Source organism: Mesoplodon mirus (assembly GCF_964341445.2).
Source record: "Mesoplodon mirus genome assembly, chromosome: 2".
In the NCBI taxonomy this organism is placed as follows: Eukaryota; Metazoa; Chordata; class Mammalia; order Artiodactyla; family Ziphiidae; genus Mesoplodon; species Mesoplodon mirus.
The window spans coordinates 157331869-157355184 of NC_138977.1; the positions used below are offsets into that span (position 1 = coordinate 157331869).

General features: G+C 38.2%; 2 protein-coding genes across 7 annotated transcripts in view; one reads left to right on the top strand and one right to left on the bottom strand.

The window, feature by feature from the left end:
* GSTCD (glutathione S-transferase C-terminal domain containing) overlaps window positions 1-3976 on the bottom strand; it is a 127023-nt gene extending 123047 nt beyond the window's left edge. For 4 of the 5 annotated variants that reach the window (XM_082635448.1, XM_082635449.1, XM_082635452.1 and 1 more), the window contains exon 1: window positions 3664-3755. The gene's annotated coding sequence lies outside the window, so the exon portion shown is untranslated. Of the gene's footprint in view, window positions 1-3663; window positions 3756-3908 lie in introns of those variants that run through there. The other variant, XM_082635450.1, reaches the window with a different exon arrangement.
* The window catches only part of INTS12 (integrator complex subunit 12), a 28461-nt gene continuing 9056 nt past the window's right edge, over window positions 3912-23316 (top strand). Inside the window, exons 1-5 of one of the 2 annotated variants that reach the window (XM_082635499.1) lie at window positions 4021-4038; window positions 16633-16898; window positions 17187-17351; window positions 20083-20235; window positions 21817-22004. In XM_082635499.1, the coding sequence (XP_082491625.1) occupies window positions 17196-17351; window positions 20083-20235; window positions 21817-22004 (497 nt within the window). In that variant the 5' untranslated portion in view covers window positions 4021-4038; window positions 16633-16898; window positions 17187-17195. Of the gene's footprint in view, window positions 4039-16632; window positions 16899-17186; window positions 17352-20082; window positions 20236-21816; window positions 22005-23316 lie in introns of both variants that reach the window. The other variant, XM_082635500.1, reaches the window with a different exon arrangement.

The following is a 23316-nucleotide window of genomic DNA, read 5'->3' on the forward strand; positions in this document are numbered from 1 at the left end:
AACGTCATAAATTGAAGTATATTGCAATTTTATTACAGCAACAATTTCACCGGAGTGAAAATCATCAGAAATTATGTTATTCTAAGCAACTGTTCTTGATAAAAACCTCCATGCTAAAGGTAGAGTTATTTGACAATTCTCAGCACTGGATTAAGTTTTTTGATAGTTCCTTCCTAATTCCCTTTATTGGATCCTCCTCAGACCTCTTAGTGACCTGTAGCTCAGTACTTTACCCTATTCTCAACTTACACTCACCCCTTTGATTACTGGCTTTCAAAATTTGATCATGCCACACAATAAGAAATAAACCTTATAATGAAAGTCATTATACACTGAATAATACTGAAACAAAAGAATCACCAAGAAATATCCTACCACATGAGATATAACTGACAGTTCACTCTGCTTTTTCTTTCTTCTTCTTCTTCTCCAGGGTTGTTTTATTGTTTTTAATGTTGGTTAGTACTCACTAAAGTGATTCCATGACCTATGGGCCACAACTTACACTACAACGGCACTACCCAAGGTGATCTACAGTGCCATAGGGTTAAATATCATCTAAGACTCCTATACTTACCTCAGCCACAACCTTTCCTCTGAACTTCAGACTCCTATACATGTATCCTACTTGACATCTTCACCTGGACATTTTTCTAAACCTCTTCCTCTTTCCTCATTCTTGATAAAACAGCAATACTATTTACTCACATGCTTGGGCCCATAATTCTGAAGTCTCACTCAACTCCTTTTTTTCTCTCTCTTACCCTACTATTTCTACCTTTGAAATACATGCTAAATCTAACTTCTTAGCACCCCTACCAATAACACCTAATCTAAGTCATCACTAGCTCTTACAAAGACTACTGCAAAAGCCCATTAACTATTTTCCTCCACTCAACACAACTGTCCATTCTGCAACTATAGTCAGGGTGATCCTTTAAAAACATAAATCAGACCATGTCCTCTGTTCACAACCATCCAATGGCTCCCCAGAACATTTAAAATAAAATCCAGATTTCCTATCATGGTCTCTAGGGCCCGATGTGACCCTAGCTGTGTTTCTTTTTTGACCTGATCTTCTACCCCTCTTCCCTCTTGTTCACTTCCCTCCAGCCAGTTCTCCTTGCTGTTCTGGGAAGACGCCAGCAATGTCCCCACGCCTGAGAATTTTGGTACTTGCTATTCCCTCTGCCTAGAATGCTCTTCTCCAAGATATTCACATGGCTTGCTCCTTCATTTCACTGAGGTCTCTGAATATTAACTCAGAGCAGTCTATCCTGAGAAAAAGGAGACTCCCATCACTTCCTAGCCCCTTATTCTGCTTTCTTTTTCTTTACAGCACTTATTACCTCACATATCTCCAATGCTGAAGAGTACTCAAATTTTAGCTCAAGGAATGTTTAGTTCAAGCCTTAAATTATGCTTTATACTTCCAAACTTCTCAGGGAAAATAAGGGATCTGTGTTGAATTGAAAAGATTTTCTCCAACCAAATGTTCAAAAAATCTGTTTGTTAATGAGGCTGAAAGCTGGGGAGTCACAAAATGCTGGAATATAAATGTGACACTCTAAGTGCACTTGAATATTAGCTGCTTATATTGTAAAGAATAAACAGTTCAAAGCAGTTTACAAATATGAAAAAATCACAAACTCTTATTTTCTTAAAGATTCAAATTTAAATTTAAACCCATTAAAATTCCCCACTACACCAAATGTTCAACATTATGAATATTAGAACTTAGCTTGTGTTTTATACATAACAACAACAGTATTTGGTTGCAAATCACACTACTTTCTTTCAATAATATAGATAACAAAGAAAAGCCTGCCTCTATAGGGTTAGATAGCAGCTTATTACCTTAGATAGTAAAGTTTAAAAAAGGAAAGAAAAAACTGAGCCAATTCAGTGCTCACTACATTACGTAATGTGAGGACACATATCGTTAAGTCCTAGAGGACAAAATCCTATGATTAAAATTAGCTGCTTATCTGGGCAAGAAGTGAAAAAAAAAAAAAAACAGTTTAGAAAAGCTTACTGTAACCTTAGCCATAAGGGAAGTGTGTCCTCTCTGGAGAATCAGGGAATCATCTGTTGCCATAGAATCATAATGCTTGCAGCTAAGCCTGACCTCATAACTGATAGGGATCCACAGCATGAAATGCTAACATGTTAGAAACATCGGCAAGCCTGAAATAAAATTACTGAATACCCACAGCAACCAATACCTGTGCTTATTATGAACTAAATGGTTTAAATCCTTGCTTTCCAAGTACTAATCATAACAGAATTCAGTAGGCTACTTTAAAAACTTGAAGGTAAAAACAACATATGCTAAGGAACTGTGTATACTACAGATATTTTAGTTGACTGGCCTCAAAATTTGTTAAGTTTCAAAAAAAATTTGTTAAGTTTCAAGGTCTGCTAAATTGTTGCTGTTATCCGCCTGCATACTCAGTCTTTATTCTTATTTCAAATCACAGGTGATACAAAAGCTACAAAGTAAACACAGGTTAAAACAAAAATAAAAACAAACCGCCCAAAACCCCTGATGGGCCTTCTACTACAGAAGTTAAAGTTGGAGCTTTGTTTAAAGCAGGCAAACATGTAACAGAAGTGTAAAAAAATAAAAGAATTGATAAAATAAATGTCAAATCTCACTGAGTTTTTCAGATTTATTTTTGAAGTTAGGACTCTTAAAACAATGCCTTCAGGTATAACTCAAACATAATTTCAAACAATAAGTATGCTTAAGGCATTCCTTTCAGTAGTGTATATTCCCCACCAGGCAGCTGAAAAGTCACATAGCTTAATGTTTGATTTATTAAACATGATAGCAAATCACTCAGTTGTATTTATAACAAAGAATTTATTTTCACAATATTTAAGTGACCATGGTTAAAGTTTAAATTGTCACCACTAGTTTTTGCCAGCTTTTGCATTTTCTCCTTTAAACACTGTTTCTAGATAAGCTTAGAAAAAAGTAGAAGTACTCTATCTTCTCTTATCAATAATTTAGCAGAAGACATATTATTAAATGCTGGCATTTTCTTGATATTCAAGAACTTATGACAAGGAATGGGATCATGGCATTAGGGGATCATGACGTTAAGAATAAAGAAGGGGAGTGGGGGAACAAGTCACCTAATCCCAAACCAGGTAGAGAAAGTACTCGTAACAGTAAACGTTTTGGAACTCAAAGCAATTTTCATGCAAGTTAAACTCTAACTTTCTATAGAAGTTTAAAACCAAAGTGAAACACTGCTTTGATGGTGTAACAGAAGCAAATGGCCCAAAATGAAGCAAGTTCATTAGAGTAACTGTTAGGTAGTATTCACATACAACTGCTTTCTCCAGTGAGGAAGGGCTGGAATAAAAAACTAAGTGGAAAAAAAAAAAGTTAAAGCGCGATCCAAGAGGTCTTAAAACTACACCTAACAGCAAGTGGCAAACGACCCCACAGGCTGCTGCAACAGGAAGCTGCTCCATGCCCCCATCAGTAGAGGAAACCACGGGGACTGGTCCTGGAAAAACTGAGGAGGGGCCCGGACCCCTCCACCCTTCCCGCCCTTCCCCACATCCTCAACCCTGTTTCCCCAGATGCTAAGAGGCGGCTTTACGGCGTCTCGCGGACTGCGGAGCCAGCGGCCCGAGCGCCCTCCTTACCTGGTCGCAGAGGCGCGGCCAGGCAGGGAGGGTGCGTGAGCGTGTGGGTGACACGGACCGCTAGCACATTCCCGCCCCGCCCGAGCCGGGTTTCCCGAGGCCGCTTCAGAAAGTCTTCGCGCGCGGGCCACACGCAGCCCACGAGGCCGGGAAAGAAACAACGAAGATCGCGCCAGGGAAACAGCGGCCCCCGCAATCATTCATAATCCGGCGGACCGGAAGGAGTGGGTTACGTAGCTTCCTACCGTCGCACAGCCAATACGTTCCCCGGTCGACCCTGCTGCGGGAAGCTTTGTTTTTCCGCTCTCGGAGCCGGCTGCTGCCGGGAGCGGTTCGTCAGGCCACCGGGAACGGACTGGGCAGCGGGACGGAGCGGTGAGTTGTTACCAGCTCAGCGGCTCCCAGCCGACTCTGGGAGGCTCAAGACTTTTGCGAGGGGCGAGGTGGGAGAGTAGTTCCGTGCGGTCTTAGTTTCCTCGCTCCTTGTGGGGACACCTCGTAATTTGCAGGCGGTCGAGTGCCCAGGCTGACTGCTCTCCCCTTAAGTGAGGGTAGTGCTTCCTCGGAGGTTGTGGCGGGCTGGGGCACGCGGACCGAGGGCACAGCCCCAGGGACTAGGTTCTTGGAACCCTGTCTCCGACCTTCCTCGGAAGGTTTTGGCGACTTCTCTCGACAGCTCCCTCTGTCGGCCTCTCACCTTCTCTCGAGCTCACTTGTCAAGGACCTTCCCCTGTGCTAGGCCTTGGGTGTGTTATGACTTTGATCAAAAGATTGGCAGTCCTTCCTTGTCTGAGTGTCTCTGGTCGCTTTTCAGATTCACTATCACTTGGTTGGTTTGGAACCAGGGTCTTTCCGCTTCCCTTATGTTTCCGGACGTATGCCTAAGGTTTCAGTGTAATCCAGGGCCAAGAACTCAGTGAGGGAATGAAAAGGGCAGCATCTTTAAAAGGCTGTTTATTAGAAGGGGTTGCAAGAGCTTGCAAAGACATAAAGGGCGAAGCTTTCTAGAGCTGTTATGTGATGGCAACCCTAATATTGCACTCTGCGCGAACAGGGTCGATTTCCTTCGTCTCGTTCACGTGAAGATGATCAACTTTAGTCTTCTTTTAAGATTCGCATGTAGGGTGGGAAATGAGATCTAGAGGAAAGAATATATTTATATATGAGTACCCAATTTGGGTTGGAGAAATCACAGAAGCCCTAGAAAGTGACATTTAAACGAAACCTAGTTCATTCACTCTACAGATACTTTTGAGAATCTGTGAAGTTCCAAGCACTAGGTATATAACAGTGAATAAAACAAGTCCCTGCTTGCATGGAGTTTACAGTCTAGTGGGATTAATGAATTTAAATCGGATGAAGGATTGGGAAGAGAGTATTGCAGATAGGAACATTGTACAAGTCCCCAGTCATGAAAAAGGTGTTTTTGTTTTGTATTGCTTTTCTTTTTTTGATGTTTGAGGGTTTGTGGGGCGGGGCAGTTAGGTGGGGATGGCTTAGAATTTCTTTTTTATTGCTTTTTGTGAAGAGATTTTGAGCATGATTAGAATTGTGTAGAAGAAGAGAAAAGACCTTTATACTTTGATCTCTAATAATTCCAAAGCCATTATGTTGTGGTACTTTGCAAAATAGCAAAGTGGTAGGTACTCTCCCCTTAAAGTACTCAGAGTGTTATAGAGAATATACAAATGTACAAAAAAAGTGTGGTTCAAGGTAGAAAGTTCCAGTACCATGAGAATGCATTTTGAGATATCCTAGGACAAGATTAGTTGTATAGGGGGTAGAGAAGAACACAATAGCTGTGAGTAAAGTTCTCATGAGGAGTATTTGAACTGGGCCTTGATAGCATTTGGAAATATAAAAATGGGTAAAAAGCTTGTCAGAAAAAATGAGTAAAATTAGCAAGCCTAGCTAATGGCTCTGCACTACAGAAGGTCTGGGGATGAAGAATTAAAGTTTTTGTGCCAGTTACTGAATCTTTTTAAATGGTAGGCCAAGAAATTCGGGATTATTTTAAAGGCAGTGGGAAGGCTTAATTTTTGAGGAAAAAAATGAAAAAAGAAAGGAAGGAAGGAAGAAAAAATGTGTTTCAGGAACATTAATATGGCAACAGTGTTGAAGTCAAGGAGGATAACTAGATTGTTGCTATAGTACAAAAGGCAAATAACGACCTGAATCTGAATAGTAGCTGTGGAAATGAAAAACAGGAATAGATGTGAGAAACGTTGCAGAGTCAGAATTCACAGGAAAGGCCTGCTGATTGTTTAGATATAAGGAATTGGGGAGGACTCAGTGAGGCAGAGATTTAGGCCTCAGACCCGATTAATGGAGAGTGTGTCATTTATTGAAAGAAAGTGCAGGACAGGGAACTTTGGGGGGAAGATATCCATAGTCTCAATTTCAGTCGTAACTGAATTTGAGATACCATTAAGGCAACCAGGTACACATGTTTACTAAGCAGTTGGAAATGTGGGGTTTGAGCTTAATAGAGATTGGAATGGGGATAAACATGTGAAATCAAGTTGAAAACATGAAATATGTAAGATTACCATGGAAGAAATTGGTAGCAGAACTAAAGAAAATAGACAAGAATAGATACTTGGGCAATACCAAGAGCAATGGGGATGAAAAGATGACCCAGAGAAAGAGTAGTCAGAGATAGAAAAAGAAAACCAGGAAAGCTGAGTATTACTCGTGGAGGAGGAAGATTTTTGAAAGAGAAAGTGAATAACATGTATTCACTTGGCCAGCATTTACTGAGTGCCTGCACTCTGCTACAAACAGGGATTACAGCAGTAGGTAAGGTCAGTGCTGGCCCTCATGGAACCTACGTTCTAGTGAGAAAGACAAACCCTGTTTACATAATTAACAGTGTAATAGCTATGACATGTAAATACAGGATGTTTTTAACCTGCAGGTGGACTCTTAACCACTACGCCTCCAGGGAAGTCCCAATTGTGGGGTTCTGATTAAGCTCTTACAGTGGGCCAGATAATAGCTGCATGATGGTAGCTGGTCTAGGGTGTGGTAATAAGGATTGAAAAAGGTAGATGAATTTGAAATATATATAAGAGGTTTGGTGATTGAATGGGAGGCAGGGGTTGAAGTGGAAGGAGTTAAAGCTGATTCTCAGGTTTCTGGCTGGAGCAATGCGATAAGTATCATTTGAGAAAGGGAAGATTAGGGGAAGAATTGGTTGAGAGAAGAGTTTATGAGTGGCTCTGTTAGGGGCATGTTGAATAGGTGGCACTAGTGAGATATCCAAGTCAAGCTGGCAGTTGAATCTTGGAAGAGATGCATGGGCTGGAGAGATAAATATATAATTACTGGCAAAAGGGTGTAGGTCAAATTGTCTAGGGCAGTAATTCTGAAACTTTTAGAGTAGATCAGAACCATCTGGAAGATTTAGTGCAAATTTCTGGGCCTCACTCCCAGAGTGAGATTTTTGAGGAACCTACAAAGAAGACCAAGAAAGAGTAGGAGGAAAAAATAGTATTTATTATACTTACCTAACTAAGGCTGTGAATACTTTGGTGAAGATATTTCCATGGTATGGTGGGACAAAGGCCAAATTGCAGGAAATGCTATATAAGCAGAAGGAATGAAGAAAAAGTATAAAATGTAGGAGAAGTTTTGCTCTAAAATGAAGAAGATAGGATAGAAGATATTTAAAGGTCAATGAGAAGATGCCAGTAGAAAGAAAGAGGCTGGGGGAGGGAGGTTTGTGAGTGGCGGAGAAGACATAGGAATAGTTCATAGCTCAAGGTTTCGGGGTGGGGGGAAAGATAGGTTCCAGGCATAGGTGGCATTACATGGAGAGCCACCCTCTTATTTAAAAGGTGGGAAAGAGGAAAGGATTGGTACATAGGAATAGTTCATAGCTCAAGGTTTCAGGGGCGGGGGGGAAAGATAGGTTCCAGGCATAGGTGGCGTTACATGGAGAGCCACCCTCTTACTTAAAAGGTGGGAAAGAGGAAAGGATTGGTGCAGGTATATTTGTAGATGTGTCAGAAAGTTGATTTAGTTCCTCTCTGACAGTTCCTGTTTTCTCTGTGAAGTAGATGAGGACATCTACTAAGATAGAGAAGCAGTTTCAAGGAAAATGGAGAAAATGTGACTGGTCTTTGCAGAAAGTGGGGAAGTGAGTTGACCAGAGAAACATGATAGGATTGCTAAATTGTGTTGAGTGCCTAGATGGGATTAGTGACTCTGAAGATACAGAGTGTATGGATTCCTCTCAGCTGCACTTAGATTTTGGGTGCAGGCAGGGAGAAGGTAAATAGGATGGATGACTATAAAGCAGATGAAACTGTAGAACTATGGGACAAGGATGCTTAGAGTGCTAAAAGAGAGTCTTTGAAAGGCTGGACCATGAAAGATAAAAAAGATGGAGAAAAAAGATGATTATTTAGAAGTGGGAATTTCTGTGTTACTTATATACATTTACTGTATATAACTAAGGTATATAAGTCTCGGCTCCTAATGTGAGCTAAGACTTTGTTCCCACCACCACCACTATTGCCACCTTCCTAGGCCATTGACATTTTTAAAAGTGGTGATTATTATTAGTTTTCTGCATTCTTCTTTTTTTAAAGCAACATCTAGATTTGAAAATAAATCTAGATTTAAAGCATTAAATTTCTGTATATATTTGTATCTATATCTACACACACCTAGGACTTTGTTTTCTAGAATTCTAATCCACAATAAGAAAGCTCTTTTACAATCTGTTTTGATCATGAGTTTTAGAATATACAGGAAAGAACTATATAGAAGTAACATGATTTGGTGTAACTCCTGGAAAATATTCTTGGAAATAATAAAGGAGATAAAGTGACAAATTTACACCACAGTTGCTGACCTCTTTAGGACTTCAGTAGCAGGAAATAAATTTCTTTCACTATTCAGTAGTCCCCACTTATCCATGTGGGATATGTTCCAAGACTCCCAGTGGATGCCTGAAACCATGGATAGTACCAAACCCTATATATACTGGGGTTTTTCCTATACATACATACCTGTGATGAAGTTTTATGAATAAATTAGGCACAGTAAGAGATTAACAACAATAACTAATAATAAAATATAATGATTATAACAACATATTATAATAAAAGTTATGTGAACATGGTCCCTCTCCTCAGGTTCTTCAACCCTGCCAGAAGTGTGACAGTGGCTTCTTCATTGGCAGACACAGCCTCTCCAGTAATTTTTATATTTTTCAGTCTAAACCTATTCCTGAATCTGTGTAGCCATCCTTTACTTACAGTAAATGGCTTGGTGTCACTCATTTCAAGGGATCTCTTGCTGAAGTTTCTGTAGGTGTTCAATGCTTTCTGGCCCAACACATTGCTGTCAATTGGAACATATTCTGTTCATGTCCTCCACCCACAAATGTAATGCCTTTTCCATTCTAACTAAGCACTTACGCGCTGTGGCTATAACTTTTGCACTCTGAGGTACGACAGCAAAACTAGCACAAGTTTTCCTTCTTCACAATTTCACAGATAGAAGACTCGTTCTTACCATAGATTTTAGCAACATCAGCATGTGAGCATACAGTGTTTTTCTTATTAAGTTGAAAACTTTCACTTTTTCACTTAGAGGACGCACTTTGCAACTTCTTTGGCATATCTGAAGAGCATGCATCACTACTCTGGCTCTTTGGGAGCATTAAATAAATAATAATAAGGTGACTTGAACACAAGCACTGCAATACTATGACAGTCAATCTGATAACTGAGCTGGCTAGTGACTAACAGACGGGATTCACTGGACAAAGGGATGATTCACATCCCAAGCAGGATGGACTGAGCTGGCATGAGATTTCATCATAGTACTCAAAATGGCGTGCAATTTAAAACTTATGAATTGTGTATTTCTGGAATTTTCCATTCAGTATTTTCCCACTTCAGGTAACTAAAATATCAGAAAGTGAAACCACAGGTAATGGGGGGACTACTGTATGTGAGTTTGCCGGTAAGAAAGGAGAAGTAATAGAAATCGGAGAAGGCAATAGAAAAGGGGGAGGGAAAGGAAGATAGAAAACTAAAATATAAAGGATAAAACACATAACCGTGAGTGTTTTATTTTAGGCCCAACTCCTGTTTTTTCTGTTGGACAAGGAAAAGAAGTTCGGTCAAGAAGGTGCCAGTAAGGAGAAAGCAGAGGGACCAAGAAAGTGGAGGTCTCTGTAAATTCAAAGGATAGATGAATGGGAGTAAAGAAATTTTTTAAAAGAAAGAAAGATTGACTTGGTACCCTGAAGAGGCTCCTGGGTCAAAGCAGTAAAAGAGATAGAGTGATGGAAGATTGTAGTTAAAAAGGAGAATTGACTGTAGTCAAGCAGGAGAATAGTTGTGTCAAGTTTCAGGTTTCAGTGGCTGAAGATGAAGCTCCTTGAGGTTGAAGATCTAAATGAAACTAGTGCAGGATCTTACTTCTGCGCACTGGCTCTTCCCTCCAAAAGGAGGCTCAGGTCTCTGGCTCTTCCTGCCAAAAGGAGGCTCGGGTCTCCTTTCCGCCGCCAAACCGGGCCCTTCTGTCTACCCCCGAGCCATCCTCGCACCCGCCTTGTGCTCTGAAGCCTCTTCGCAGGTCTGTAGAAGGGGTGAAACTCTCGTCCCGTTCGCGGCGCAGCTCTCGTCAGCAGCCCTTCCGCCATTTTGCCGGTGGCGGTTTGTCTCCACTGTTTCCCAGTCCCAGTCAGGGAGATGAGATGCAGGCGGGCAACGTGGGTGGAGGAGACAAGGGAAGAGGCCGGAGAGCTCCCGCAAGAGATAAAATGCAGGTCTGTGATTTGTTTTCTGACTCTTTTAAAAAAGCCTGGCTAACGCTAAAAGAGCTCCATGACAGGGAGCTACTCCGTCTCCAGAGGAAACTAAGCAGTCTGAGGAGAGAGCGATTGGCAGACGGAAGGCGGAAGGGCTCCACAGCCAAAATTAAAGAGTTGACGGAGCAACAGAAAATCCTGAATGTCACCATCCGTGACCTGCGAGATAAGTTAAGCTCCAAAGTATGTGACCGCTATTCAGTGAACGAAAGGTACAGCAAGACGCTACAGAAAGAACTTTACCATATCCAACAACAAAATAAGAAGTTTATTGCTGCGCTCACAGCAGAAAGGAATAAATTAAAAGAAGAAAATGAACTGCTTTCTGCAAGACTAAAACTGAAGGAGCAACTGTTTCATCCTTCTAGTTCTGATAGTGATGCCGACTTCATTCCTTGCCCTCCAAACCGCAGGCTAGTTTCTTTAGTCAGTGAGCCTGCACCCGGATCTCAGATGCATCTGTCCGTCAGACTGGTAAAGCAATCAAATACTGAACAGATGAAATCTGGAGGCAAAAAGGAACAGCAACAGAGTTCCCAGTTTCCAATTCCATTTTATAGTGAGGACCTCTTTGAGGTGTCAGAGGCCCCTCTGGAGAGTTCCTCTAACAGCAGCCAGCCTGCCACAGGAAGGAGTGCCAACCGGAAGTCACTTGCAAGTTTTCCTTTAACATCTACACCTGGCGTTCAAAGGGGGCATGGATTTCAAGGTGACTTCAGCCTTTCTGAAGATAGTCTTGGCAGTACAAAAAAGAAACCGATCTTCACACAGAATACCTCCACACAAAAGCGTGGAGCTCAGAGTTACTTCTCTTGGAGCCCTTCCAGTATTTCTCCAGGAGAAAACCCACCTACTCCATTCGTATCTGAAACTTCAGAGGAAGATATGCCTGGTAACACTAGCTTATTTCCTCCTTTTACACAGAGAAAGGAAAAGCCCCCTTCAAATGTATCTCCCTCTGACTCTACATCTAGTGGGAAAAGATCAGTGACTGGTGTTGCTCATTACAAAACTGGATTTTCGGTGAGAGATAGCTGTAGCCAGACACCTTCCAATGAAGAGTTGACTGTGAGGAAGAATACTACTGAATCTACAGGTGCAGCATATGGTGCTGATAAGCCACAAGGTGAGACCCAGAGTTTCATTTTGCAGTCTACAATAAAGAGAAAAGCCAGGGTACAGTCAGGAAGAAGGAAGTAGCTTTCCCTCTTCCTCTCTCTTAAGGAGACTGCTTTTCTTTTCCAAGAGGACAGTCTTGCTGTCAATTCAGGCTGTGTAATTGATAACGCCTGACTCTGATACACTTCTCAGAATATAATATACAAAGCAATAAGACCTACACAAAAGTTGGGCAAATGACTAAGACTTTGAAACAGTGAATTATTGCCAGTTAATAAATTTCAGCTACAGAGAAGGAAACTCATTCTTCAGAATCCCTGTACTTTGATATGAAAGTGTAGGGTCTACCATCTTTTTGCTGAAATTAAGTTGCTACTGTTTATGAGTCAATAAAAAGCCCAAAAAACTGAAAGCTAAGAGAAGACCTAAAGGGCGTGGACTGTAAGAGTTCAACATTTAAATGCATATAGAATAACGAAAGTGAAATATTTACTGGACTTGACAAGGTAACTAGAATACATTCATTGAGAAGGACCAAGAAGCAGATATTTTTCGGAATAAAATGAATATGACTTTACAGATACCTTGCAGCATGACTTTATATTTACAAAAGATAAAGAGGAGATGTGACTGTATGCTAGTCTTTAAAAATTTGCTTTTAAAAATCAAAAAGCAAGAACAGAAGAAGGAAAAATCTAATTAACAAAGATCAAGTATTTAGCAAGCAAGGTCAACATTTACAAGACGAGGGGGAACTATGAAGTTCTCAAGAAACAAAGCAGTTATGGTTTTACCCATGACATGAAAAAAGCAGCCAGCGGCTTGTCACTGGTTAACACTGTATGTGGCATGTGGGCGTGTGGATGTGTGTGCACATGTGTACTGGGGTGGAGGAGAGGAGAACTAGTCAACGATGCATCTCCCTCTCCTCCTTCCTTCTCTCTCTCCCCCTACCACCCTCCTTCTTACTTTCCCTGGGCTGTGGTGGTATTCAACTACTTTTTTCTTTTTCTTTCCAGTTTTTTTTTTTCCATGTTGCCTCTTGGGCCTTAAAAAAAAAAAAGACAAATTTATTGAGTGAATTCATGTGCCATAAAACTCACCATTTAAATAGTGCCCAATACAGTAGTTTATGGTACATTTAAAATCTTATAAAACCAGCAGTTTTAGAATATTTTCATCACCCTAAAAAAAACCCCATACATACTAGCAGTCACTTTCTATACTCCCCCATCTTTCACCTTGTGGGGAGACAAAAACAGTGAGCTGTGGCTGTAGTTATTAACTGATCCATTATCTCTTAGAATGAAATACCACCAGCATTGAAAATGATTTCCCTTTACTGTTTTCCTTCCCCAAACATGGAGGCTTATCACATAGCCTCAATAATCTTTGATGTTTATTCTAAATCATACATTCTTAGAACTTGAAGATTCTAGTTATTTAAACCTGTTTTATTAATATACTTTAGAATTAACCATTCATATCTAGCTTTTGATTTGTTTCAATGTTTCTAGTGAGTTAACTATCAACTTATTTTATGTTTTTATATGCTGCATTATTACAAAAAAAGATTTAATATTTACTAAAAATGAAATAAAATAATAGAAGAATAGAAAATAAGTAAAATTTAACTACTGTATTATGATGATCAGAACCCAGGTGCTTTTATGTTCTTCATTCCTGCTTACTTTTTTTTTTTTTTTTTGAGCAAAAACAGAAAAGGAAGAAAGGGGAGGGAATTGTGTAAACAAATGTGGTATTGGGAATAAGATAACCTTCTGATTTTACTTCCAGAGGACATGCAGTTTATGAAAATCCTTTGGTTATAGTTTATCATATAAGGTAAAGAGGAAATGGTAATACTAGTTAATAATACAATTATACACCAAGGAAAAAAGAACAGAGCCTGGAAAAGGACCTGACACCATGCAAAACTGTATAATGGTACTGCAAAGATAACAGCATTGTGGGGAGACAAAAACAGTGAGCTGTGAGTTATTAACTGATCCATTATCTCTTGGAATGAAATACCACCAGCATTGAAAATGATTTCCCTTTACTGTTTTCTTTCCCCAAACATGGAGGCTTATCACATAGCCTCAATAATCTTTGATGTTTACTCGAAATCATACATTCTTAGAACTTGAAGATTCTAGTTATTTAAACCTGTTTTATTAATATACTTTAGAATTAACCATTTATATCTAGCTTTTGATTTGTTTCAATGTTTCTAGTGAGTTAACTATCAACTTATTTTATGTTTTTATATGCTGCATTATTACAAAAAAAGATTTAATATTTACTAAAAATGAAATAAAATAATAGAAAAATAGAAAATAAATAAAATTTAACTACTGTATTATGATCAGAAAAAAAAAAAAAAACTAGTGCAGGAAGTTGGAGAAGAACATCAATATAGATGCTAAAATTACCAAAGATGATGGCAGGGGGAGAGGAAAAGATGAGCTTGGTGCAAATGTTCTGTACATTAGCAACAATGAAGATGCAGGTATGGATTTCAAGGGAAGATGTTGATAAATGGTGATCGTGGAATATTTTTCCAAAAGCAGCAATATGGAGTATTGCTCTTTGAGTAGGAACAACTCACTGCTTGGGAGAAGGCTGTAAAACAGGTGATGTCTGTGTGGATGAGTGGGGATAGTAAAGGTAAAGCGATAAAAGGACTGCTTGAGAAAAAAATGGAAAATATAGGGGAATATGTTGGTAATGAGCTGGGGCTAGAAGACGATGGGCATCTAGCAATGAAGTTAATGTGGAGAGGGGGAAAGGCTGAGCTGAATGAGTGCTGGAGGGATTTTCAAGGGGAAGGTAAGTTTGTACCTTAAAGCAGCCATTATGTATATATAATAGGGAAAGGGAAACTGGAAGTTGCTAGAAAGGCTAAAGCATTGGTATCCAGAGTATTCTCATCATTCATTCCATGAGTAAAAGAATTGAGCTCACTTCCTTATATGTGTATTTAGTTGCCAATTATATGCATACACTGCTATCACTATGTATATTAATAGTTTTTTTAAATAAAAGATTAAAAATAAAAAGAAATTCTAACATTTTTTTTTGTCTGTATTCCACTGTGGAGACCACTGGCTAGAGGAATATGTTAGTAATTTAGGGCAGGGGTATAAAGTCTGTTCAGTTTTATAATTGCAGGATCATATAAAAAGAACTGACTACAAATTGGTGTTGATGACATGATCTGTGGTCTGGTCTTGTAATCTAGGTGCTGACTCTTGTCACCTAATCTGTAATGTAAACCTTTTATCTGTCATTATGGAAATACATAACCATAAATACTTGGCTTCTAATTTTTAGCATAGAAATTTCAAGTAATGGTTTTTCTAGTATATTAAAAGGATTCTTCTAAGTTTCAATATTTTCAGTACCTCATAATACAGATCGTTAGCTCTTTAGCTAACCAAAAAAGTTAGGTCAGTAGAAAGACTAGGCTGTGTTCCCTTGTGCACTCAGAAGGAGTGGCAGCTTTACTCCTTTTCTTCATGGACATTTTAATGAGGAACTCTTCTCCTCAGAATGTATATGATGACCAGCCTCATGAGTAAATTTAAAACAAAAAACCCCCCACCTTTCTGTACTTATCATTATATATAGATGATGTATGTAATAATACAATCTTAGGAAGTGAGAGAGGTTGCTTCTCAATTTTTATTAAATTATTACCAATTTATAACTGTTTGAGGTAGATTATTTTTCTTTTAGTATTGGCCTTTAGACCGCTTCTCATGGGTGATTGAGTAGAGCACAGAATTTGACAATAATTTTGTGGCTATCAGATAGATATCTAATACCTTCTTTAAAACTTAAAAAAAAAAAGGCTAGTGAGGTGTGTGTGTGTGTGTGTGTGTGTGTGTGTGTGTTTCCTGTGAGAGTTGGAGAAATATTAGGGGGGAAGTGGATGGGGAAGGAACAAACAAAATCCATTTTCAGGCTGAGCTTTCATATGCCAAGATTCAATCTACAGCAAGTTTTAATGGCTTTATAACCCCCTGAAAATGAGAGATTACTGTGGAATTGCTGACAGATCCTTAACTCTAGCAGTGCAAGTTTGTTGCATTATTATATTAACCCCCGGGATAGAAGACAATTTCAAGTCCTAGAATGTTGATCAAAGGATTGAACACAAAGTATACATTTTTATTTTAATAATTCCTTGCCTGGAGAAATATTTGAAAATGTAACACCGGAAGTAGAACAACATGATAGCATTGGTATTAGCTGAAAACAAAACTTTTTAATGTTTTAGAATTTCTAAGTCTTTGACGTATATCTTCACTATTTTTTCAGTTCCTTAGGACACAGAGAATATCATAGGCCCTATGGGAGATCCATATATATATCTATACATCTATATAGATATATATATGGTTTGGCACTGTTTCTCAGACACCTTGCTTCTCAAAAACAGGTTAATGCATGAGATACCACAATCTAAATGTGATGCAATAACATTATCATTAGTATGTTTTCTGAGGCACTCAGAATTGGGGCTGAGGACTAAGGAGGCAAAAAAAAGATAGCTGAGGTAAAAGTTTTAGCACTGACCTTTAGCGCTTATTGCTTAATAATGCGTCCTCTAACCATTGTCCTCCAGTGACACCCTTCCCCCGATCTTTTTCTTTTTCTTTTTTTTTTTTTGTGAAAATAAGGTTTGAGGGCTTCCCTGGTGGCGCAGTGCTTGAGAATCCGCCTGCGGATGCAGGGGACACGGGTTCGTTCCCCGGTCCGGGAGGATCCCACATGCCGCGGAGCTGCTGGGCCCGTGAGCCATGGCTGCTGAGCCTGCGTGTCCAGAGCTTGTGCTCCGCAACGGGAGAGGCCACAGCAGTGAGAGGCCCGTGTACCGCAAAAAAATAATAATAATAATAATAAAAAAAAATAAGGTTTGAGAGAAGAAATTTTGACATATACTAAACTTGACCTAAACACGTCAAGTTCCTGTGTACTGAATTATGTGTATTATTTTAAAATGGTGTTAGGTGTCTTCCCTGGTGGCGAAGTGGTTAAGAATCCGCCTGCCAATGCAGGGGACACGGGTTCGAGCCCTGGTCCGGGAAGATCCCACATGCCGCAGAGCAACTAAGCCAGCGAGCTGCAACTACTGAAGCCCTCGCGCCTAGAGCCCATGCTCTGCAACGAAAGAAGCCACCGCAGTGAGAAGCCCACGCACCACAAGGAAGAGTAGCCCCTGCTCAATGCAACTAGAGAAAGCCTGCGCGCAGCAACAAAGACCCAAGGCAGCCAGGTGTTAGGAAGGGGCTCTGTGGCGGGGAGGAGCTTATCTGGATTTAAAATTTTGCCAAGGATATGGATACAGAGAAAACTGGTAACATTCTTGCTTCAGGAGAAAAGAACTAGATAATGCCAGTTAGGGAAAAGAAGAAAATTTACTTTTATCTGTAATAACCTTTTGGAGAGTTTGAATTTTGTATCAGGTGCACAGTATTACCTATTATAAACAAAAGAACAAGAAAAACTTTGACAGATAATTACCCATTGTCTGTAAATTACTTTGCTCTTTTTTTTTCTTCAGGTGTTTGCAATGGCTGCTACTGTGAACTTGGAACTTGATCCCATTTTTTTGAAAGCACTAGGCTTCTTACATTCAAAGAGTAAGGATTCTGCTGAAAAGCTAAAAGCACTACTTGATGAATCTTTGGCTCGGGGCATTGATTCAAGTTACCGTCCATCTCAAAAGGTACCTACCTGGATAAAAAGCTTGGAGGAAGTTTTGTAAAGCCTGTAGTAGAACAGTGTTAGCATTTAGAACGTCTCGAAACAATCTCTCTGCCAAATAATCTTTCCTTGTGGCATGCAGAAATTTATAGTGTTCTTTTCTTCCTTCAAGCTTTCAGAGAACTGTTACACTATATAGAAAAGTTAGCTGGGAGTGGGGGATATTCTGTTCTACTACTTTATTCCTGTAGAAACCCACTTAAGATATATTTCAGTTTCTAATTCTTTATGATCAGAATATTTTTTTAAGCTGCTGAATGAAACTGTAACCTGTGTTATAATTATTCTCTAATGTTTTAGGGGCGAAAAATAAAAGGACAGGGATTTTGCAATGAAGTGAATTAAATATGTATAGGATAATGTAAGGAATAAAGGAGGTATAGATGAAATGTGAGAACTGTGTAGCTCCCATCATGATAATAACAAAGTGACCAAGCAGCTTTATGTGAAAAGAATATACATTTTGAAACCAGACAAACGTGTTTTAAATCCCAGCTTACCTCTTACTAGTGGTGATAGATAACATATCTTGAACATTTACTGTGTCCTAGGTACTTTTCTCAGTGGTATATGTGAATAATTAATTTTAATTGTGATAATGATCCTTTGAGATAGGTATTTTTTATTTTACAATAAGGAAATTGAGGTACATAGTAACTTCATTTCACCCAGCCTCTGTTTCTTTATTATTAAAATGAGGATAATAAGAACTACCTTACAAAGCTGTGAAAATTAAAAGAGATAAAGTATGTCAGCCACCTAGTGCAGTGTCTACCTGGTAATAATAGACTTTTAGTGAATGATAGCTCTTATTATATTCTCTAATACCTAAGACATTCTTTCAAACCTTTCTAAAGGTCTAGCCTTGAAACTTCGTGTCACCCAGGTCTGTGAACACCTAGATACCAAACTGAGAAGGAGAGGACAGAACTACATGACTAGCTCAGTCTAATACAGAATCTCAAACTCAAGACAGGGCCAAGTCCCAGACTCAGTGTCCGAGTGATCAGTGATATTTTGCTCCCAGCCTTCTTTGAAAGCTAGCTCTAGTATTCTCAAACCTTTTTATTGTCTTTTGAGTAGTAGAGCCATTGTGTCTTTCACCATTCTCATTCTGATAGGTTCAAAGAGCTCAAGCCAACCAAATTAATAAAACTCAACAAAATATACTAACAAATTCATTCTGCTCTGAGTATTGATATAGGCCAAACAGGAAATTCCTATTATTACTAAAGAAGCAGTATTTTGAGATTCTAAAACAGAAGGAATTTCATCTGTTAAAGTACATAAGAGGTTTGTTATAATTAAAAAGCCTCCTGCCCTTAGGTTTCTAACTGGAAATGACTTCTCATGGTCAGTTTAGAGAAAATACTCTGCTAGGTGTTTTTAAAACACAGATTCATTTAATTTTAGTCTTTAGCTGAACATTTCCATCTCTAGAATTGTGTGAGAATCACCTAGAAGCAGTGGTGTGCTTATAAACATTATCAACTGGGGATAATTCCAAGGAGCTACTAAATGCATAAGCTTTCTTTTAACAACAACAGATAACAAACATATATACATATCAAAGAGTAAAAATAACAAGGATTGCAAGTTTAAAACAGAAGGGAAAGATAAGCCACAAACTGAGAGAAAAGGTTTGCAAATGATGTATCTGATAAAGGACTTGTATCCAGAATCTATGAAGATCTCTTTATACTCGATAATTTAACAAATGCTTTAGCAAAGAAGGTAAATGTGTGGCAAATAAGCACTTGAAAAAAATGTTTAACATCATTAGCCATTAGGGAAATGTAAATTAAATCTGCAGTGATATGCCACTACATACCTATTAAAATGTCTAAAATTAAAAAGATTAGCCATACCAAGCATTGGTGAGGATATGAGGATGTGAAGGAACTGGGACTCTCATATACTCCTGATGGAAATATAAAATGGTATACCACTTTGGAACATGGTTTGGCAGTTTCAGAAAAAGTTAAGCATAAACCTACCATGTGATCCAGACATTCCACTCCTACATGTTTATTCTAGAGAAATGAAAGTATATGTCCATATAAAGATTTGTACCTGAATGTTCATAATATTTGTAATAGGCCAAACTGGAAACAACCCAAATGTCCATTAATAGGTAAATGAATAAACAAATCATGGTGTATTTGTTCAATGGAGTACTATTCAGCAACAAAAGAAATGAACTTTTGCTACACTCAACAACATTGATGAATCTCAAAATAAATATTGCTGAGTGAAAGAAGCCAGAAAAAAAGTATATACTGCATGATTCCATTTATGAAAATTTCCAGGAAATGCAAACTAATTTATAGTTGCAGAAAGAAGATTTGTGGTTGCCTGAGACTGGGTGGCTTAGTTTTTCTAGGATGTCTACCTCTAAGAGTGATTACAAAGGGCAACCAGGACACTTTGCGAGATGATGGATATGTTCCTTATACTGATTGTCGTGAAACCATAGAGCGAAACGTATCCAGTTTTACACTTTAACTAGGTGCAGTTTGTATATCAGTTATTCCTCAATAAAGTTGTTTAAAGAAGAAGGCAACACATTGGTCACTACATGATGTCTTAATTTTTAACTGATAGTTGTTCAGATTTATGATCTGTTTTTTTTTAACAGTATATTAGATAGTCTGAATATTTAATTATGGGTATCTTTTTAATTTCACCTATAGGATGTGGAGCCACCCAAAATTTCAAGCACAAAAACTGTTTCCATTAAGCAAGAGCCCAAAACATCATCCAGTCTTCCTTCTGGCAATAATAATGGCAAGGTCCTAACAACTGAAAAGGTAAAGAAGGAAGGTGAAAAGAGACCTGCTGATAAAGTAAGATTTTGTTTTACTCTAGTAAATCAGTCAATGAATCAATCAGTTTATAGGCCAAAAAACGTTTTGTGCTTACTTTTTGTATATAGTAGTGGGTAAAAGTACATAATAACCACTCAGTAAATATATTTTGATAATTATGGGTGTTGGTTTTTTGAAAAATTAAAATTTAGAAATATTTTTAAACCATTTACTGAAGTCATTGTCAATAAATATTTGAGCTCTAGAAGATGTACTAATTTCATGTATAACTCAAGTATTCTAGGTGGAACTGTTGTTGAAAAGAAAAGATGGAATGGAAAGAATACAGATGTAAATGACTAAACATGAAATTTGTTACAGAATGGTGTGTACCTTAACAGGGTTACAGATAACTCTTGGATTGTCTATTTTGAATGATTTCTGCACATAATTATTAGGATTTTAGCACTTAGTAAAAAATACATTTAAAAAACCTTCAGTAACCCCTGCCCTTAAGGTGGGGTGTTTTCATACTTTTTTCTAAATATTGGCTATTCATGAACTATATTGCATTGTTTTATATAAATTTAAAAGCACAGAAAACAATATAATATAGTTTATGAATAGCCAATATTTAGAAAATATATCTCTATTTTCCATATATATATATCTCATATATATCTTTTAGCAACTTTCTACTCAGCAATGTGCTTTTGAAATTTACCTATGTTGATACATGTAGATTTGAACATTTCTTTCAGCTAACATGTGGAATATTCATTCCATAAATAAACCAGTTTATCCATTCCCCTGCTGATGAGCAGTTAGCTTATTTCTCCTTTTCCTCTATTATGGTGGGGTTTCAGTGAGCTGCTTTATAAGTATGTCTTTGCCCACATGGTGGTAGTTTGTATAGGATGTGTACCTATAAGTGGATGTAATAGGATGGGTACATCTTCAACATTATTAGACATAGTGGATGTACTAAACTCATACTCTCACCAATAAGGTATAAGAATTCCAAATTCTCCATGTCTTATCAGACTTTTTAATTTTTGCCAGTCTGACCAGGTATATCTATAACATATCTTAAAGAGAGGGGCCAGAATTTGCTTTGAAGCAAGTATGGCAATGTGTTAAGCCTGAACGACTGGTAGAAGTTCATTATTTACTTCTCTTCAATATATATTAACTATCACTACTTCATTATTTAAAATTTTAAAATAGCCTTAAAAATAGCCTTAGTAGTACTATGGCTTCTCAATTCAAAGCATCCAATGGGGGGTTGGGAGGGCACTGTAAGTAAATCCACTGAACTTCCAGGATTCTTTAATGGATAAAAGAGTACAAAGAGAAATACAGATGCATGCTAAACTGTTTTGATTTATTTATTTTTTGTTGGATTCTTTTAACATACTGATTATGAATTTATTATAAATGTTCTCCAGGTCTTTAGTGTGTACATCTCTCCCTAACTATGTGAAAATATCTGTTGAGTGGACTTGGTCATTGCACACTGTCTATCTTATCTTGTGATAGATGTGATAGATGTCTATCACATCTCTCAGTGATTTAAAGTTTATTCTAACGTGTTACTTTCTGATTGCGTGCTTTTTATAGATGAAATCAGACATCACTGAAGGAGTTGATATTCCAAAGAAACCTAGATTGGAGAAACCAGAGACACGGTCCTCTCCCATTACTGTCCAAACCAGCAAGGATTTAGCTATGGCTGACCTTTCCAGCTTTGAGGAGACTAGTGCTGATGATTTTGCCATGGAGATGGGATTGGCCTGTGTTGTTTGTAGGTTAGTTGTACCTTTCCACAGATTCTTTTGTTTCTTTGTAAAGAGCAAACAACTTAAAAAAAAAAAAAAAAAGATCAATTGTTGGGTGTTTTTTTATTTTGTTTTTATAATTTGGAGGTAGGTAGGAGATAATTAGATCGATAAGTGGATAAACCTCCCATATGGCAATTTAGTGTCTTAAAAATTGTCATAATTTTATATTCTTGACAGGCATCTTTAATCAGTTATGTTGTAGTAATATTTTCTGCGTTCTTGGCTTCTAGAGGGAAAGCAATTATTGCTTTATTTTTTAGTGAGAAAGAGTCTGTTCAGCAGATTTAATTATTTTCATCTTTCTTTTTTTTTTTTGCGGTATGCGGGCCTCTCACTGTTGTGGCCTCTCCCGTTGCGGAGCACAGGCTCCGGACACGGAGGCTCAGCGGCCATGGCTCATGGGGCTAGCCGCTCCGCGGCATGTGGGATCTTCCCGGACCGGGGCACAAACCCGTGTCCCGTGTATTGGCAGGCAGACTCTCAACCACTGCACCACCAGGGAAGCCCCTCATCTTTCTGTTTAAGACTACGTTGCTTTTTTTTTTCCTGAAGTGTTGATAGTATTTATAAAGTTAATGGTTATATATCATTTGCTAAAATACCATTAAATCTTTTCCTAAGGATAATGGAAATGAAATTAATGGATCATGTAGGTTATTCTGAGTGTTGTTTTGAAACATGGATACATAATTATAAAAACATAGATAATTCTGCTTAGTAGAAGATGCATCTTAAAAATCAGAATAATTAAACTCCTTGATGCCAGGATCTGTGTCTTTAATTGTTAATGACTTTCATTGCCTAGCACAACAGAAAAAATTATCACCTTTGTTGCTGTTTTCTTCATGAAAATGTTAAATTCTGGTGCATTGGGACTGAGTGCATACCTATAAACTTGTGAACCTTATAGAGAATCAGTTAATGTACTTCTGAATAGGATCATTTTGTTAGAGCTTCATTGTTTTAATATATATTTGTTTATTTCAACTTTAATCTACTATAAGAGTTATCATTTTTATATAAAGAAGTAAATGGTAAAGTAATAAAGAGGAAAGAACTAGTCATTGTAACCCTCCGTAAGGAGACTTGTTACGATAGTCTAAGGCTGTTGCTGTTGGAATTTATACTTTTTTGATACACATATTACTGCATTCTATTTAGTTGATTAAGACATTTATTTATTGAACACCCTGTGTCTGTGCAGTAATGTGCTAGGCCCTATAGTTAATTAGGTCCAGTTTCTAACTTTAGGCAACTCAAATATTAATGAAGAAGATAG